Here is a 19,417-nt window from a genome sequence, read left to right as displayed (position 1 = left end):
CTTAACTGAGACTATTCTTCTTATTATTATTTTAAAAATAGCGATTTCAGCAAGATATAATACATTTAGCCATACGCCCATATAACGAAATACAGGCACAATATATTTACATTATATTATTATCCGGTATATTTTGTGAGCCAGGGCTCACACTTTACACAGTAGATGCACCGTCTACCTATAGATATAAATCATAAATATGTACTTATGTCACACATTGAGTGTTGAGTGTTTGAGGAAGTATAATGTAGTCTTCACTAACCACTATATTGTGTTGGCAGTGTTGCTTAACTCATATGTATTATCATTGTATTCATATTATTTTATCAGACATAAGTACATACCATACAACAGTAAATTAAGTTTTGGAAATGTTAAGAAAATGTAAATGGTATGTTCGTTTCAAATTGTGTATTTATGTATAACATACACAATTAGGATATATTATTATATATCCAGGTATCCTATTAATTATGAATTACCTAATTATGATATTTTTTTCATTTAATTAAAAATTAAATTACATTTTAAAGTCTACTTTTCACACACAATATTTCAATTAATTTTATAATTTATCCGATTATGTGTTTAAATATTATATTTTATTAATAAATACTAAGTAATTTACAACATACAACAAATACAAAATATATAGGTACTTAAATAAAAGTTTCAATTTACATATTTTTTTTTTTAATTTTACTAATTAACAATTAGTTTTATTGATAGATTTATTTCCGCAGTCTTCTGTTTCATCACAAAGCGTATGAATTTTTACACACCGGCCATTTCTGAAAAAAAAATACATAAATACATTATTTGTTTGTGATATAATATTTTGACAATGTATTATTTAAAACACGATTTATTTCTAAAATTAATATGAATTATCATTATTAAAATTGTTAATAACTAATGTAAAAAACATTCATAATTATTTGTAAATTTAAACACACATTGTATTAAAAAAAATATATATGTTAAATAACTATCACATTCTAGTTTCTACATAATAGTACATTAGTAAGTATTAATGGTTAAGCCACGCTCTACAGACATGCTTGTGACTTGTGCAAAATATAATATTATAGCTGCAGCAATATAGTGGGATTCGATTATAATAATAATTTGTACCTGTATAAAAACCTAATGTAATTGTTATTATTATACGAAATATATTGAATAATTATGACTCATATACTTCTCGATTGTAAAAACTACCATAAAAGCCAAACATATTATAAATTATATTTTGATAATATAAATCAATAGCGGGTAATTGACAAATTTGATTTTCATTCGCAACAAGTGTTGTGTTATATTATAATGCTGTGCATAAAACTGCTGCGTACGCCCGAAAATTCTAAAAGAAATATGGTGCTACATTCCTCTGAAGGAGCATATTCGTTCGATGCAATATCTACCTGCAAGCTTTCTCATTACTCCTGCAAGGCCCTTCACATCCTAACGGTTCGTCAGACTTGTCTGTACAGTCTGCGTATGCATCGCAAAAATGATCGTAGCTCACACACTCATCGTTTGAATTACAAGCAAATTTACCATCTTCGCAATCTAAATTTTTTTTGTGCGAATATTATATTAGGTATATAATAAGTATATAATATATATTAAACTATATTATAAGTTTTATTATTATCGTTAAATTATTTTATCACAAACACCGAAAACGTATATACTTACGGGTACAATTAAGCTCGTCGTGGCCATTCCAACAGTCCGACACGCCGTCGCACATTTTCGTCTTAAGCAAACATTGAATGCCACATCGGAAATGTGTGTCGAGATCACATGCTAAAATCGAAAACATGTAAATGTATCACGTTTCTTTTTGTGTATATTAATCTTATGAAATAATATTATAATTTATATTTTTTATGTGACGAGCAATACTTACGACAATCTTTTTCGTCTGTCTGGTCTAAACAATCGTAAATACCATTACACTTCGCCTTATCCGATACGCACATGCGGTTTCCACACTCAAACTCATTTTTAGAGCACGGCGACGTATCCACACAACTAAAATGAAAACAATAATTGAATTATACTTAATATTTTATACATGTACTGTTATTAGATAATTATTTCAAATTTATTGAAAGGCAAATTATATAGATGTACCTATATGGAGCGTATGAACATATTAATAATTCCGTTATCCTGGCTTATTAGTTATTACTACTGTTTACTTATATAGTTGGACCTGCAGTGGTCGGACTAACCATGCAAATAGATATAGGTAGTGCTTTAAACCGAATTAAATTTTATAAATACCACGAATATAATAACTTTAGCCGAGTTAAATGCAACATAAAAAGGGTAGATCTAAATTGTAATCCTAATTCGAAAATTTTGAATATCAATTATTATTAGGTAAGTACAAGGTACGTAATTAAAATTAATAACATTTATACCAAATTATCTCCACTCTCATTTATTTACCAATACGAACTAAAATACGTTAATGGGTCAAATTGTTAACTTAGGTACATAAATCAAAAATATTTATTTATTTACGACAAAATGTTGTTTTTATCAGTAAGTGGCAATGTGGGTGTGTAATTTATATGTTTAGGTATTTGTGGGATCTATAGTGAAACGAGATGTGGTGAGTTTAAAATTAATATTGAGTATATTATAAAATAGTACATGGGTGGGTTGGCAAATATCAAGAGGAAATTGTTTGATAATTGAATCTTAAATCAAATAGCTATTCAAATTGAGTAGACGTATTATATGAAACCAGGCATGACAAAGATAGCTATAAAGTTTTGACTATGTTATTTACATACAATTATATTTAATAATATGTTCAATATATTTATGGCACGAGATTAGATTGCATTTAAAAAATTAAAACCCATAATATCATATAAAAGTTAGTTTAGCTATGATCTCTGTTCCCTCAACTGATGGTAAGATGAAGATTTTACACGTAACGAGAGAATATGATAAAAAAATCGGTAAAACAGTTTTAGAAGGGTAGAAACAAATTAATGAAAAAAAGTCAAATAAGAAAGTTTGTTTCATATGTTTGGGAAACATAAAAAACATAGCATCTAATATCTAAAAGTAAATGCGTATTTTGTATGCAATAAAAGATGGCAACTAAAATATATTATTAGAAACATCACTCCTTTCTCTGCTGTTTTTCGAAAAAATAACAAAATCTTATCAACATTCCTTGTTGACGTTTTAGCCACTATTAATCTTCAAATCTTTCTCATCACATCAGTTTTAATTGTTTCTTCTACTAACTAACAATTTCTATATAATAGATACAATATTATAAAGTCCATAGTTATTTTAATTATAATAATTGTTATTATATGCAAATATCACATTGTTATTTGATCACTTTACTTTAATGTCTATATTATGAACAATTTTAAATGTTGAGTTATATACTATAATAGTATACTTATTAAGGTGAAAGCTAATAAAAAAAATTAATTACAATTGTTTTAAGAATAATTTAAAAACTAATTCCAAAGAAAATTTACAAACTATTGTTTGGTATTTCGTCAAAATATCAAAATAAGAACATTTATATTCTTTTAATTTTGGAAAACCTGTTTGAAAAAACGATTACTATATGAATTTGAACGGATTCAGTCGCATATACAGCGTATTCCAAACCAGTTTAATATAGTATTTTATATTCCAATTAATTTAACTTAATAATAGTAATTAAGTAGTAACTACCGAATGACCAAAATGACCAATTTTAGTGGAATTTCAAAGGAATGTTGAAATTTAAAAAATATTTCGTCTTTTAGTCTAATCATGCATATTGTGTATTACTCGATGGTTTCAACGTCTATAATTATGATTATAAAATAACGATTACTTACGTATACGCATTTCTATGAATATTTTGACAGTACTGGGTGTTTATACCACATCGACCCCCACATCCAGTTAAATCCTTTGTATCTAAACTTGGTAAACACTGCAGAATACCTTCGTCACGGTCGGCCAAACAGACTTCGTCTTCTTTGCATTCGTCACAAATCCAATTATCTTCAACTAAAATTGTTGATATACTTAATTAGTTATAGGATAATACCAATGTTTTTCAGAATTAAATTGTAAGTACCACATTATTTTATAACATACAGACATTTTCATTAATATTATATGGTCAACGCCACATAAAAATATATGTACATTCTCGTTAAAATTTAATCAAAATAAATATTATATGAGAAATAGCCTAAAGCCTGAACAGATGAGAATTTAAATTTAAATAAATACAATTATTGTGGTTGTATAAATTATTATTGTTGTTATAATATTCAACGTTTTTTAAAACTTTTTCGATTATGATGCAAGAATAAAAATTTATAATAGTATTTTTTATAATACTTGAAATTTAAAAATGTCTAAGCATACAGGACCCGCCCTATTATTATGTTATTACTCAGTTTTATATTTTATCCAGTGATGAATTCCATGAAACACTAAGATATTAATCGATATCGATATCTACGCCATGCTAGCCGTATAATATATAAAGCTGTAAAACCTACCTGTATTTTATAATTTTAATATATTTAGATTTCTACTATTTCTAGATACGCGTAATGTTGTTCTTTACGTGGAAATTGGAAAGTGACTTGATATTTTTATAGTTACCATTTTCAGCGACTTTGTTTGTCGGTGCCTGTTCGATAACTTCCTTGCTTGTTGATGTCGAAATCGGTGGCGGGACTGTGAAATATTCATCGAGGTCCGAGTTTTGTGACAAATATATCCTACAGGGCATCAGGTCCAGATCACTCTTGTTGCCCGGTATGAGCAGACACCGGTCCACGCTTGTCGGTTCTCGTGTGTCCCGAGTCAAACATTTCCTGGTCCTGGTAGCTACATAGTCTCCGGGATCTTCACAGCCGCTCCATTCTGACCAATCAGTCCATACGCCCAACTCGCCACTCACTATTTTGTAGAACATTTCGTTATGGTTTTATAATATTGATTATATTTAGTGGTTGGAAGTTCTGCGATATTTATTAAAAAACGGTACAGTATAATACATTATTTTTTTAGGAAAAATATATCCAAGTACACGTATTGACTTTTCCTAAGGTAAAAATCCGGTGTTTAGCAAAAGTGACACTACAATTGTAGTGGTTTTTCTTAATGAATAGCGAAAATTTCGTTATTTTTTACAAGTTTTTACAGTCTCTGCAGTGCCGCAAAAACCGGGTGTGCAGAGCGTGCCCCGCACACGGGCCCCAAGGCTTACATACATTTGGGGGGCCCCCGGGCCCAACCTGGAGCAGGCACTAAAATTGTCTAAAAACGCAAAACTTAATAGTTACTCACAATCATTTTTTTTTTAAGTTAAAACATTAGTGTAGTTGTAGGTATACTAATATTACTTATTAAATTAAGTATGTTAAAATAGAATGGTAAGTTTTAGTATATTATAAAATCAAATGGTACTAGATAGAATCACGTATGCGGTGTGTACTATGTTAGAAAAAGGTGGGTATCAAGATGTATTCAAGTGTCAACGTTTCATACTTTCTTAATAGGTACTATTAATTTTTCCATAACATCTATTTTTATCGCATCCATGGGTTAGGTTGTTGTTTGTCGAATTGTCAGGAGAACAACTGACTGATACTCAAAAACGACGAGGGTTGTCGAGTGACGACGTGCCATAAAAGTAATGTTATTACTTATTAGTGTTTATTTATAAACTATTAAAATGTCGTGTTATACCAAGAATAATATCCAAACAATATTATATAATACATACAATAAAAATTAATTTATGAACGGGCCCAAAAAGAATATCGCACACGGGCCACTTATTATGTAGTTGCGGCACTGAGTCTCTGGCATATAAAATAAATAAGCTTCACTTCAAACGTTAAAAATGTATATATGTCCTAACGACTTAATATATAATAATGATAATATTACGCCATTTCCATATGTACAACACAATTCATGTACAATCACATTATCAATACTTAGGTATCGAGATCAACATTGTATAATAAAACCGTGACTTCATGTTTCGAAAAATTGGTATCCACGGTTTTATGGACATTAGCAGATTTAGCAGCTGTGCTTACTTTTTAACAGGAGTCACCTACTGATTTTATTTTGCTAACCAAAAAATAATAATTGTCTAAGTATTACGTAGTACCCTAAATTTGCATAAAAGCAGGTATCAACAGTAATCATTTTTTATTTTGTATTAACTTCCGATCATTTTACTTTAAATTTTTTTATAGCAATTTTATATGGTGCAATTTATGAGAAGGCATTTATTTACTTTGGAATCCAATGGATTGAACGTCCACGCTGTAGTTTCCTAACCAAGTATGCCCGTGCTGTATGCGAAGAGTTTTGAGGAACGCAATGCCGATCTGCCCAATGCCGATCGCAGACTCGGGTTCTTGAGAGAACTTGATCTCGCACTGTACTTGAACGCCTTTTGCTTGACCGGGGCTTAGATCGATCACCTCACAGCCATCATACCACGGTGACAGTTCACTGTTTCTGAACGTGTCATCCAACTACATTAAAAACAGTGGGTTACATTTTCCAGTCTGCTTATACGAACAATAATAGAATGAAATAAAATAGCACAAAACACAAATAATATGTACCATATGTAACTAGTAACTACTACTGTATAGAGCTTATTTATAGTTACCTGAGTCGTGATATTGGCACTCAGTGCTAAAAACTCGGTGGAGTTTCTATCCACAAAGCCTATCGTGTACGGAATATTTGTAATTTGAAATTCTCCTTCTACGACTAATGGATATTTTTCCTTGTGTGGAACTGCAAAAAAATAAAAATAAAAAACATTTTAAAAAAAAAACTATTAGCATTGTTTGAATACATGATATTAAAAGATTTTCTTGATTATGTAAAGAGGAAAAATGCTACTTAAAAATAAATTATTTATTTTGATATAACACGGGTGCGTTTTAAAATACGATAATTATTTTTTTAAATTTTAATCAACAGCGAAGGGCAGCTTACGACGAGACAAATAAATAGGTTTCGAAAAACTCACGATGCGATGGTGACCTCCCTATTAATTATTAATATGGATGGACGACGAAATATATATATACATGAATATAGTATACCTATAAACATAAAACATACGATTATATTACTATTGGTTTTTGGTCAGGCGCGCGTACGTGCTTGTTGAAAATTAATATCTATATACCATCGCCCTCGAGCGATGAATTAAAAGATGCTTGTATTATATTAAGAATAATGTATAATATATCTTTATATATACAAAACCTGCAATATCGAATATTTCGTGAGTGGTTAAAAAAAAAATAAAAACACCCGGAGTCCGGAGAACCTAGTTTTTACGGGTAATTTGTTTTCATCAATAGCGTTATTTTTCAATTGAAACACGACGGTCTAAATCGGCATTACGCATTATATTATTCATCAGTTCCTATTCACTATTCAGTGCTTATCCTTATTTGTATGTACCTATGTATATACATATAATGAATATAATACACAACACACGCGCATCCTACACAAAATGTATTATATGCGCACTATCAATATTTCGGTATCAATCGATCTCGGTACGTAATCTGATTGATCTATAGGTAGGTAGGTCCGTCTATAATACAGAGCGTGGTGCTTTATGTGAGTTCTACCCATTGTGTTGTCTAAATCGAATTATATAGGTACGTATTTATTATTATATGGCATATTGTAGCGGATCGGGCGTTCATGTCTTCGTTTGATGTACACAATAATAGCAATATATTAATACTCGCATGATATATAGGTACCATACTGCATTGCAGGCAATTCGCAAATGTATATTATTATACAATTTATATTATTATCTACCTAAATATGGGGCGCCATACGGGTGGTCACGGGGTGGAGTGGACCAACGTCACTTCCCCTCTCCATAATTCAGGGATGTCATGGAATCAAAATATGAATATATGTGTTGATTACAACTTTTGAAAATAAACGTCAATGTGGTAGGCACTACTATAATGCAATATATTAATATGATATAACATATTATTCATTATATTAGACCATCAATAAAAATATTATTATTATACAGGCTGACTGACAGACCGTCTCCGCTCAGAACCGTTTTTCGTATACAATGAATATCATTATTGAATTAAAATTTAACGCCACCCATTACAAGGACCCTGGACCCACTGTAACCTACTGTATATAGCAGAGCAGTATTCACATTTTTCTGTGATGATGCTTTGAATTTTGTTTCAAAATCCGAACCCCAAAAATTACACACATTTTTATGACGCGTAAACACTGCAGCTCCAGACTCCGGCCAGCTGCTTCACCCATGCAGGAACTCGTAATTTACTATACTTTATAAATAGCACGCCCCACGTTTGTACGTCACGCACACGTACTTATTGTATCGTATATGGTACACAGAATTTCAAAAGAGTCGTTTCTAATTTTTCAGTGGTGTAAAGTATTATACTTCACGTTTAAAATATAAAAATTCCTATTTTTATTATCACCATCATTGCTATATAGGTATAATAATATTATAAAATATAGCTTATGAATTAATACATTTACTATTTCTGTAAATCATAAATGTGTTTAATAGTTTTCTTTTATAATATTATGCTGTACTTTTAATAATAATTGACTTTTTTTTATATATGTATTCATTGTATGATCCAAGGGCTAAGAGTACCTACTACATTTTTTGTGCGCAATCATTTGCCTAAGGGTGCACAACTTTCTTAAAACTTGCCCCCTATATAATAGCTTATCATTTTTACATAACTTAGGGTCTATAATATACTTGCAGTGATTTAAAATGGTCTGTAGCCCACGAATCACAAAAATTAAATTACTTAACCATGGAGGATTTTCCAGATGATTGTGGATGACCCAGATATGGAGTTCAAAAGGATTTTTGAAAATAAATGTGCTCGCGAAGTTTATAAATCATTTCACGGATTCTTCTATTACATAATATTATCATCAGACAATAATATTATGTGCGTACACTCGCTCGTTGACGTACCTAAATAATTGTCTATAATGTCTACAGGTATTACCTTGTATTCTAGTGATGTACAACAGCACGCTGGTGGTCAGGCATATGATGGCCGTGAAGAACAGAAACGTGTACAGGACAAACATGTTGGTGTGGCACATGGTCCTGGGGGGCGAATTGCACTTATGCAAATGCGGTATGTCCGAGGGCGGCTGCCAGCAGGTACACCGCTTGCCGGGCTGTTGCCGGGTCGTCGGTTGGAATGCGGCTGGCGTGGGCGTCGTCACTACCGCGGCGGCGTTGGTGGCTGCGGCGGCGGCGGTCGTTCCGTAGGCGCGTGGGTCGTAGATCGTGGACACCGCGGTGCCGGGCCCGCCGCGGCCGCCCGTGTTGTCCTTACCGGACAATAACCTCGCGGCCAAACACTCGTTGGCCATCCGCTGGCCCTCCTCCGGGTTATAAGCCGGGTTTTCCATTACGTTGTTATTTCGACGGTGGTGATCACGTCCCGCCGTCGTACCCCGCGTATTTAGTCCTCTCGAACCGGAGCGCGATCGCCTGAAACAGTGATGAGCACAGATTTTAAATTATTGTTAATTGTAACAATATTATGTACATAGGTAAAGATATGGCGCACTCTGTAACACTGAGGGTTGACGGGTCGAATATAGAAAATAAGTTATGAGATCGGGTGGGACACGAAAGACGCACTTATAAGTGCAGTTGCCAGCTGCCAGTTGGAGGCCAGCATATGAAATATTGCAAATTTTTATAAATTCTCTAATCAATGAGAAATGTATCTTTAAAATATTGTCTGTATGCGGGGAGGAGATTTCATACTTCAGACATAGACCCCCCCCCCTCTTTGTTCACCAGTGCATAGGTACAAGGTACATTATAATAATATCACAATATATTATATTATAGTCAGACGTGACGTTTACAACTCATAATATGTTATACGCTATATTTTTATCGTTCTATATCGCGTTCTGTTCTGTTGGGTTCAGCGACTCTCATTTTATACGCACACGCGCCTAAAGACGACATAATAACACAAATAATAATGGTAATAATATATACTATACCTATTTATATATATATATATATATTGACCACTATAGGTAACAAGGGGAAAATGGAAAACCATCGTCTCGCGTGTATTAAAACGGTAACGCGGCGCCGCCGGTGGAAATTTTCGATCCGATAACCGCGGACATCACACTCGCATTGTGATCGACTATATTGTAGGTACATGAATGAAACGTCAAAAATCCTATTGTCAAGTTTATTATTTTTCTTTTCAATGGGTCATTAAATCGTTGCCCAGCCATATAGTCGTAAAGTACATGTGTCGACCAGAATAATGACTGCGAGTAAATATGGAATTTTTCACGTGGGTGTGTGATCGTCTGAACGAAAACATCACAATAATATATACATTATAATATAACTTATATATATATATATTAAATGCCCACGACCGCACCATCATAATGCCGGTCTTATGGCGTGTTCATGGGCAATGTCCAAGAGACGTCGCTCGATTTGCATAAATAACACATTTACGAGTCAATATATATATACCTATGTATAATACTACGTATATATGGAATATATATGTTGTACGGTCCATAGCTGTTGTTGTTTTTTATTATTTTTTTTATTTATTTATTTAAATTGTTGTTTAGGATATTCATTAAGCGCCGAACACGTTTTAACTCTTAACCGTGAGTGAGTCCGCAAATTAAATAAAAAGAATCTGAAGAAAAAATCGAGATGTTTTATTAAGTGCCGGGACGTTTAAACGTTTAATCGGCCGGTTATTTAACGTGAACAACTGACTATCCCTTGTATTTTTAATGACATATAAAAATTTTACAAATAAAATTTCTCGGCAGACGTAGAGATTTATACAGTTTATAGGTAGGTAGTGACCGATGCACTCGACGTGGACCGAAAAACATCTTCAGGCGTCTGCGGGTTATAAAAAACGAATGACTAATGATGACGTCCGTGAGAAAGTCTATTTTATAAACATGAAAACTGTAAAAGTTCATTGATTTTTTTTGTTGTTGTTTTATAACTTTAAATTATTATATTATGCATAACACCAATTAATTGTTATTTTCAAGGAAAATCGCGGGACCTAATAGGAGTATAACAAACATAATAAATTGCAATTAAAAAGAATGAATGTATTTACTATTTATATAGTATTCATTAATTTATTATAAAAATAGAAAATCTGGTAGTAATATAATTGCACATTATATTCGAACGTTCTTAAAGATGTCCAATAGTTAACATTATTAATTTCAAATTTAATATTAAGTATATTTTATAGGTACTTATATTACCTATATGTTGTGTTAAAAGTATGTTGTTCCATTCATACGTATCAATTATAGAAAAATATACCTAGTTTTTTAATAACAATTTTAAACACACATAATATATTCCATTATACTTTTATGGCTATATATGATATTTCTACCATAATCTAATAGATTACACCAGTTTCAACGAATCAAAATAATGAAACTGTTACTTATTTTGTGATTTTAATCCTAGAAAATTAATTAACGGCACTACATAATTATATAGCCCAAAAATTAATCTAGTCATTATAACTACTTTGAAAATAACTATAAAATTAGGGACCAGCATATTATTATACATTCCAACATAATACATATGTATGAATACGATAAAATTAATATGATGCATGTTCTATAGAAATTGACCATTTACACGTATAAAAAAAAACAGGATCATTTTTTTCATATGAGTTTTGATTACATTATAATACAAAATATACAAAAATACACCAAGTTATTTATATTTATTTCATTGTTATTTTTTTAAATAAATATTTAATTAAATATAGAGCTGCAGAAACTAAAAAACTAACAATAATTAGAATAGAATAGGGACTCGTAACATTTAAAAATAATCGGTATGTATCGTATTAATGTTAATGTACAATGTGACTAATTTATTATTTAAAAGAAACTCTTGTGAAGAAATTTACTGAAATATTTTTTATCATTTTGGCAAAAAAAAAGGTTACAAGGACCCAAATAAATGATTCACTTTCAAGATGTTCAATACCTTGAAAAAATAAAAATTGTCCTTTTTAAACGACAAACTCAAAATGCTTTTGTGTTTCCTTAAATCTTTTACACGTTTATTTGGTTGATTCTAAAAAAATATAAATAAATATATATTTTATTTTAAATTGAATAGCTTATTGTCATATTTGAAATAAGAATAAACAAGTATCTATTATACAGTACAAATATAATAGATATAATGGCTCCTTGAGGAACGACATAATATTGCATCAAATTCTTTTTACGAATTTCCGGAATTGTATTTTTAAATGTGAAAAAAGGTAGGTAGCAAATTTATTGTTCCTTTAACAAAATAATTCGGTGCAAAAAAATTATAAAGGTGGTCCCTAACTTACAGGTAGGTCAAGATACTACAACCATTGTTCTCTAGATTTCACACGCCATACCTGGGATCATAAGTCATGAATCGTTAGAGACTGACAATAATAACTGTTAACTTCCTACTTTGTCGGTAATGTCATTTAAGTATATGTTTGGGGAACCACATGCACTCAATTGTAGAAACGAATTTAACATCAACGCATTATTATTATTATTATTATTAATAATTATGTGTGTAATATTTTTCTTAAGGATCCTACTTCATATTTATTTTGTACAATCAGTACAATATATTTTTTTATTAAAAAATTATAATTTTATCTTAATCTTAGCATAGTGTTTAAGTAATATTGTATAAAATAAATATATTATGACAAACTTATCGGTCTCTCTAATTATGAAAATAGTTTCAATAAGTTCAAATAATTTAATATCAGGGGATGCAATTATACAAGTACCTATAGGTACATATAGGTGACATTGTGTAATGTGTTATCTTCATAGTTTATACATAATATTTCATAAAAATCAGCAGATTACAAATTATTTCAAATTGCTAATAAGTACCAAGTAGGTTCATTAAAAAATTCAATGCTAATTATTTAAATTATATTAGGTGCATAGGTACACGACCAATTATGTTCAGAAACCTAACCTAACAGATTTAAATTAAAAATATTAACATTATAGGTACTATTATAGTTAAAATTATTTATATGGAAATAAATAACGTCTAATTGGTAGGGTTATTATTAGTCATGGTGTTATTATTCTCAAAAACAAAATTTTAAATAGCATAGAACTATTAAAATAGGTAGCAAGTAGGTTGGTAAAAAATTTTAAAAATCAATTGGGTAACTAATAAAAGATAATATATCATTAAATCATTAAATTATAATATTATTATATACTATATAATAATATTATAATTTAATATTATAATTTTTAAAGTACTTAAAAGTGGCCCGCTAGTTACTTTGAGTTGCCCATCCCTGTTATATAGTTATTGTAATATAATTATACAAAGTGTCTATAGAAATATTATAAATATATTTATGTTTAAATGATATAAAATTAAATACTTAATTAATGTATATAAATTATTTAGATTAATAATAAAGAAATGTCTATACCAATCCACCAAGTACTGTACGCAGATTTGTTTTAATCATAAACGTGTCAAATTATATGTTTAACAAACAAGGTATACCTATAACTTTTTGAGAATAATTTATCACTTTTTAATATCTAAAATTAATAGTTGTAATTACTTATTCTTATAGTTCATCTTCCTAATACATTTTCACATATACATATACTTTAATATACATGTATTATGTGTCTTATACTTTTACATAATGTAATTTGCATGTAAACATCTAACATATTTTTTTTTCAAGAGTGAGTATAAAATTGCATTGTATTACATACAGTAATCGATAATTAAATACTTAACAATTAGGGTTTGTCGGTTACAGTTAGAATGCTATTATTTTTAAGACAATGAAACATAGAAGATGTAATTATCTACTAATCATTGTATTACTAACAATAGAGCAGTGAGAACATTTTCAATTGACTCCGTGAAACTTATCAATAAATTAATGTTTTTCATAAATATGATTCGTTTAAAAAATAAGTAGGTTTGCCTACGTGGTACGTATACTTAAAACAATATTGAAATAAATTAACTACACACATAATGCAATGTACAAAAATAAAATAATGTTAATAACATTATTTTTTAATAGATTTAAAAATGTACACGTATTAATTTATTCTATGTATGTAGAAATATATTGTAAACATTTTGACACTAATGAAGTTAAGCGTATGTTACCTCACGGCTCACATCGATTATGAATATTGAATATTTTATTTAAAAAAAAATAATGAGATTTTTATTAAATAAGTTATTTTAATAAAACTATTTATGCTAGATATGTTAGATAATGTAGTTACTGATTAAATAATTTGTGTAAAAGTTCGGAGATATTTTAGTAATTTGTACCAATGATTATATTATTAATTAGTAATTACCCATGTCCTATACCTGTGTTTGCTACTTATTTATTTTAATGATTTTTTTTTATTTAAGGTGATGAAAGTAAATTTTGAAGTGGCTCTATTATTATCTGAGTATTATATCTTATAACTTATAAGTATATAATTAAAAATAATAATTCTTAAATTAGGTTTTAAATAATTGTTTCTAATCTGCAGTGTCGTATTTATGGGAGTCCATGAAGCAAATCGATTTACTCTTTTTTAATCTTTTATCATTATGATTATGATATAATAACTATTAAGGCACAATCCTACACAATTTCAAAAATAATACCTAACTATTTTATTTTCATTTTTGTTAGTTTATGTAGTACCATGGTTGTAACCTGTTATAGGTTATAAATTATAATCAATACTACCTAGTACCTATATATTAATCACAATTACAAATTTACTAACATAGATATGACGTCATTAATTCAACGAAGTAACCATTAGCAACGAAAAAAGGATAACAAAAACTATATAATAATATAATCATTTTCTTGATTTAAAAATCAGAAATATTTGAAAACAGAACTCCAGCTAAGACTAGGTAGTTACCTCGTACCTATTTAGAAACTATAGTAATTAGTATTTTTTTTTTTTTTAATGATAGGATAGCCTATTAAAATCTTAAAAATTATTTATTAGGGTTAAAAAAAATTAATTCGAACAAGTTATTTATTTTAAAATGGTATGTATTAGATACGAACAAAGTAAACTTTTTAACTATGTACAGCAATAATTGCTATGACTTCATAGAATGAATAAAAATTATTAATATCATTCTACGTATATTTACTGAAGAAAAATATGTAGTTAATTATCCAACTTTATTTTTATTAAGTTAGCCACTTATTAATTATAAGAAACAATTGAAATATATAACTAGTTTTTTTAATGAAGGTTTATGAGTAATTTTAATAAATTATAATTGAAGATATTATAAAATTAATAAACATTTATATTAAATATATAATATGTGTTAACAATTGTACCATGCATAATATAAGCGCCATATATGTTATGACGTATAAACAATAAAGTGATGTAGTATTGCAATATGTATTATCAAACCACCTTCATTTAAAATTTGAAACATATACCTAAGCATAAAATAATTTAGTCAATGAATTTTCGTTATTTTATACTCTATGAAATCAATACGAAAATATAAATTGTAAATGTATCATATTCGTTAATTTCTGCGTACCTATATTATATATAATATTGTACCTGTATTGTGACCTATGGCTTAATATAAAATAACTATAGGAGTTAGCTTTCCACTGTAATTTATGAACATTAAAATATTATTATGCATCATATTTATAGACATTTTGATATTCTTAATTACGATAACAACCAATAATTTTTTATCTAATACAAACTGATTTATAGATATCTTTAGACGTACCTATAGGCTATATTATTAGTTTTAATGTGAGAAATCAGATAGATAAGGTTTAGTTTGGATTTTAAAACAGTACTGATATTATGTCATGTGCACTACGGATAATACATATAAATACTAGGTACTAACGTACTATACATTATTTATAATATGTACACACTACATCTAACAACCAACCTATGACGAAGATTTTAGGACACTAACTATTTGATAGCTCTTTTAAAAAATAAACAAGGCAATCCTTCATCCCTATCTATTTCTCATAAAATTCTATATATAATACTTTTTTTCTTTCTAAAATCTTACAATAATTTTGATAATAATGATCATATTTTAATTGAACTTTATCAAAATAAACAATTATTATGTAGTCATTTATATAGTATGATATTATATTATAAAATGAGATTACTATTATAAGCGAGATAAAGTACCTAGATAAAGTCAAATGTCGAATTTAATTCTTAATAACATTTGGTTCGGGTACGTTATTTTAAACAGCCGATGTGTATAATATATAATACATCAATACCCATAAATTAATACACTCAAATTACAAAACGGCAAGAAAGAAAATACCGAAATGCAGCGTGGACAATCAAAAATGTTTCAGACATTCCGCGAACTGTACATGTCGGAACCTGCGTGCGTTTAAAAATTTACATAATATTTTTTATACGTTCAACTATCTGTCTATACGTCTGACTGTAGACCCGCGACGTTGTATTCTCACGATATACATAGGATTTTTTGGCCCGTAAACTTAATAGCAATAATATATATTATTTATAATTTGCGTTTTAGTGGTTATGTCTAAATCTAAACATAGGGTAGTAGATTTTTAGGTAAATTAACAAGCCGCTAAAATGATTACACCCGATAACTTTTTCAATTCAAATCGAACCTCGTGCAGTGCCCAACTGTGTAAACTCGAGAGTACGGATTTAAAATTTAAAAACAATTTCACACAGACTATAAAAATAAAATTTACATACATAAAATACATCGGAATATTATAAGTTATAACCATTATACATATTAGGTACCTATGTTATTGCCATTTACGACACGGACAAACGAATTATAGTGAAATTGCATAATACTATTATGATTTATGTTGTTACATTATATATCTTAGCTTACCCCGCGTCGTGGTGGTAACTGGGTGCGTGTGTGGTCAAAGTTGCAATTTGCGACTACGAAATTATCACTTGAGGATCCTCTCCCATGCTTACAGATGGCAATAATGAACTTAGGAAAAAATCACTGTGCAGCGTATCGAATATGACGACTGCCGTTATGACCGCACGATATCAAGCTAAGCTACCACAATACGTTTTAAGAAAAAAATGTTAATTAAAAAAAAAAAAATTGATAATCACAATAAGTCGGTCGGCGTGCGGCTCGCGTACTGTATATATAATATAGGTATGTCGACGTCGACGTGTTGCGATGTTGTGGGTCGTGAGTGAAATAACCAACTGAACCGAACCGGCCATGCACCGGATGGAACTACCGCCGCCGCCGCCACCACCACCCCACCACCACTCACGCCCCTACCATGACACAGCGGTTGGCTCCTTCGTAGAATGTTATTAATGCGTTCCTAAATACGACAAAACACCTGTGTATATACAGCACACCACCTGGTACCCCCTTACCAACCCCCCCATCATTCCTCGGCCACACACATCTTCCCCCTCATTCGTCACCGACGATGACAATATACCTTTTCGTTCGGACTTAGGCACCGTTCGCACACTCACGCTATACCAGCAGATGAACAGACAAAAATAAACTGGTCGTATATCTACGCAGCCACGCAGGTATACCTATGTAGTATGCGGTACATATACTGTGCGTGGGAGTTCTATTATATAACACACCCAATACCAAGTACTGCGCTAGAGTAGAAACAACATTTTAGGTAATGGTTTTTTTAATTTTTATAATGAATCAGTGTACAATCATACAGAAACCGTGATATTCCAAAGACAATGTTTTTGAACAAACAATTTGTACAGATTTTGAAAAATATCGCTTTTCAGTCTTTATATAATGCCCTTTAATCAAACGAACCTAATATTCGTAGCTGACGTAATATTTTTTTATTATATAGGTATTTTAGTATTTATTATACCTACAAAATACGATTTAATGGGGTTTATAAGGAATTTGTTTGCCTATAATACTCCCTGCGCCATCAGCTGTGCTACCTCATTGTGGCAGTTCAATTACCGGGCACACGCGATTAGGGAGGAGTTATGAACGGAACAGGGAGGTCTTTCTCCCGAACAGAGCCTGCACGGCGGATCCCGCCTAATCCTCCGGTCTGTAGGTATATGATAATATTACATTATATTATTTCGGTACATGGAAACTCGTGCTTTATAAAACACTTTGGAACCGCTAAAACGCGTTCACGCTTTGACGTTGGATCGAGTCAACGATGTAAGCTATATATGTAAATAATATTACCGTTATTATGGATTTATTATGTACCTATGTGGTGCTCAAATCAACCTATATTGTCTCTCTATCTACCGATTGCGTGTGCAAAAAAATGGAAAATGTACGTGGGTGTGATATATAATATTATGCGTACTATTAAAATTAAACCGTGCAACGAGGGAAAATACGTTAACACGAAATCGTCCGTGTATGCGGTAAATGGCAAGCAAAACAAATAAAATATACGCGGTCCCGTATACCACCAGCAACGGTGGCGACTCGTGTGCGAACGTCGCCCTCGGCGCATATAGTAGTCATAACACGCTACCCGATTTCCTGTGGTGTCCACCGGATGTTCTTTTGTGTCCCGGCAACACGCGGCGGCATCAGCAGCAGCAGCAGCAGCAGCCTCATCCCCCCCCGTCACTCTACCACCACCTGTATATATATATATATATATATATATATAGGTTCACTACGGTTTTGTGTACGACGAAGAAGAAGAAAAAAAAACTTATTAAAAAAAAGAATAAAAGAAATTACGTGCGGATGACTCAATGACTGTGTCGGCGGCGGCGGCGGTCCTATCCGATTTCATCGGTGCGCAGAGAATCCGAAACCGATCATTAGGCTCCGGCGGATCGTGACCCTCCGCGCGGACGTGAATGGTGGGAGAGGGGGGTGCGTACCGGTGCTAAACGCGCGCGCGGCGTCGAATCCAAATAAGCTGATTAAGCAGACATAGGTGATAGGTACCTATATAGGTAGGCATTCAAGATTTTGTATAGGTATGATATCCGCCTATATATAATCTGCCTTATATGCAGGTAAGACACGCCGTAGGGATTTTCGCGTCGATGTCCCTTCCCACCCCCATACCTACGAGACTAAGACATACCTGCTAGACGTAAGCTAGGCACGTATACAGTGTGTTTAGTAAGCTGCTGTAATACAAATATTTCCTGATATCCGTTATTATAACGTATTACCTGTACCTACCTATAT

At 30.9% G+C, this 19,417-nt stretch overlaps 1 protein-coding gene across 2 annotated transcripts; it reads right to left on the bottom strand.

Annotated features, from left to right (window-relative positions):
- Nucleotides 1–486: 486 nt before the first annotated feature.
- Nucleotides 487–17,454, bottom strand: LOC100568980 (low-density lipoprotein receptor-related protein 1). 2 transcript variants are annotated; one of them, XM_003242414.4, is made up of 10 exons: nucleotides 17,105–17,454; nucleotides 9,102–9,598; nucleotides 6,698–6,828; nucleotides 6,314–6,557; nucleotides 4,660–4,959; nucleotides 3,876–4,050; nucleotides 1,916–2,040; nucleotides 1,702–1,812; nucleotides 1,425–1,572; nucleotides 683–791 (listed from the first exon to the last, which is right to left on the bottom strand). In XM_003242414.4, the coding sequence occupies exons 2-10, from the start codon at nucleotides 9,514–9,516 to the stop codon at nucleotides 707–709; spliced, it is 1,734 nt and encodes a 577-aa protein (XP_003242462.1). In that variant the 5' UTR covers nucleotides 9,517–9,598; nucleotides 17,105–17,454; the 3' UTR covers nucleotides 683–706. The 2 variants fall into 2 exon arrangements, with proteins under 2 accessions (XP_003242461.1, XP_003242462.1); XM_003242413.3 differs by lacking the exon at nucleotides 1,425–1,572 and having other exon boundaries at nucleotides 487–791.
- Between the last annotated feature and the right edge of the window lie 1,963 nt (nucleotides 17,455–19,417).

Source organism: Acyrthosiphon pisum, chromosome A1 (genome assembly GCF_005508785.2).
Source record: "Acyrthosiphon pisum isolate AL4f chromosome A1, pea_aphid_22Mar2018_4r6ur, whole genome shotgun sequence".
Classification (NCBI taxonomy): Eukaryota; Metazoa; Arthropoda; class Insecta; order Hemiptera; family Aphididae; genus Acyrthosiphon; species Acyrthosiphon pisum.
Note: the sequence above shows the minus strand (reverse complement) of the source record. Positions and strands in the feature narration are given on the sequence as shown.

Coding starts and splice junctions, on each gene's coding strand:
- LOC100568980 (XM_003242414.4), bottom strand. CDS start 9,516: ATGGAAAACCCGGCTTATAACCCGGAGGAGGGCCAGCGGATGGCCAAC. Junction 6,829..9,101: donor GTACATCACTAGAATACAAG/GTAATACCTGTA, acceptor ATTTTTTTGCAG/TTCCACACAAGGAAAAATAT. Junction 1,573..1,701: donor CGACGAGCTTAATTGTACCC/GTAAGTATATAC, acceptor AAAAAAATTTAG/ATTGCGAAGATGGTAAATTT.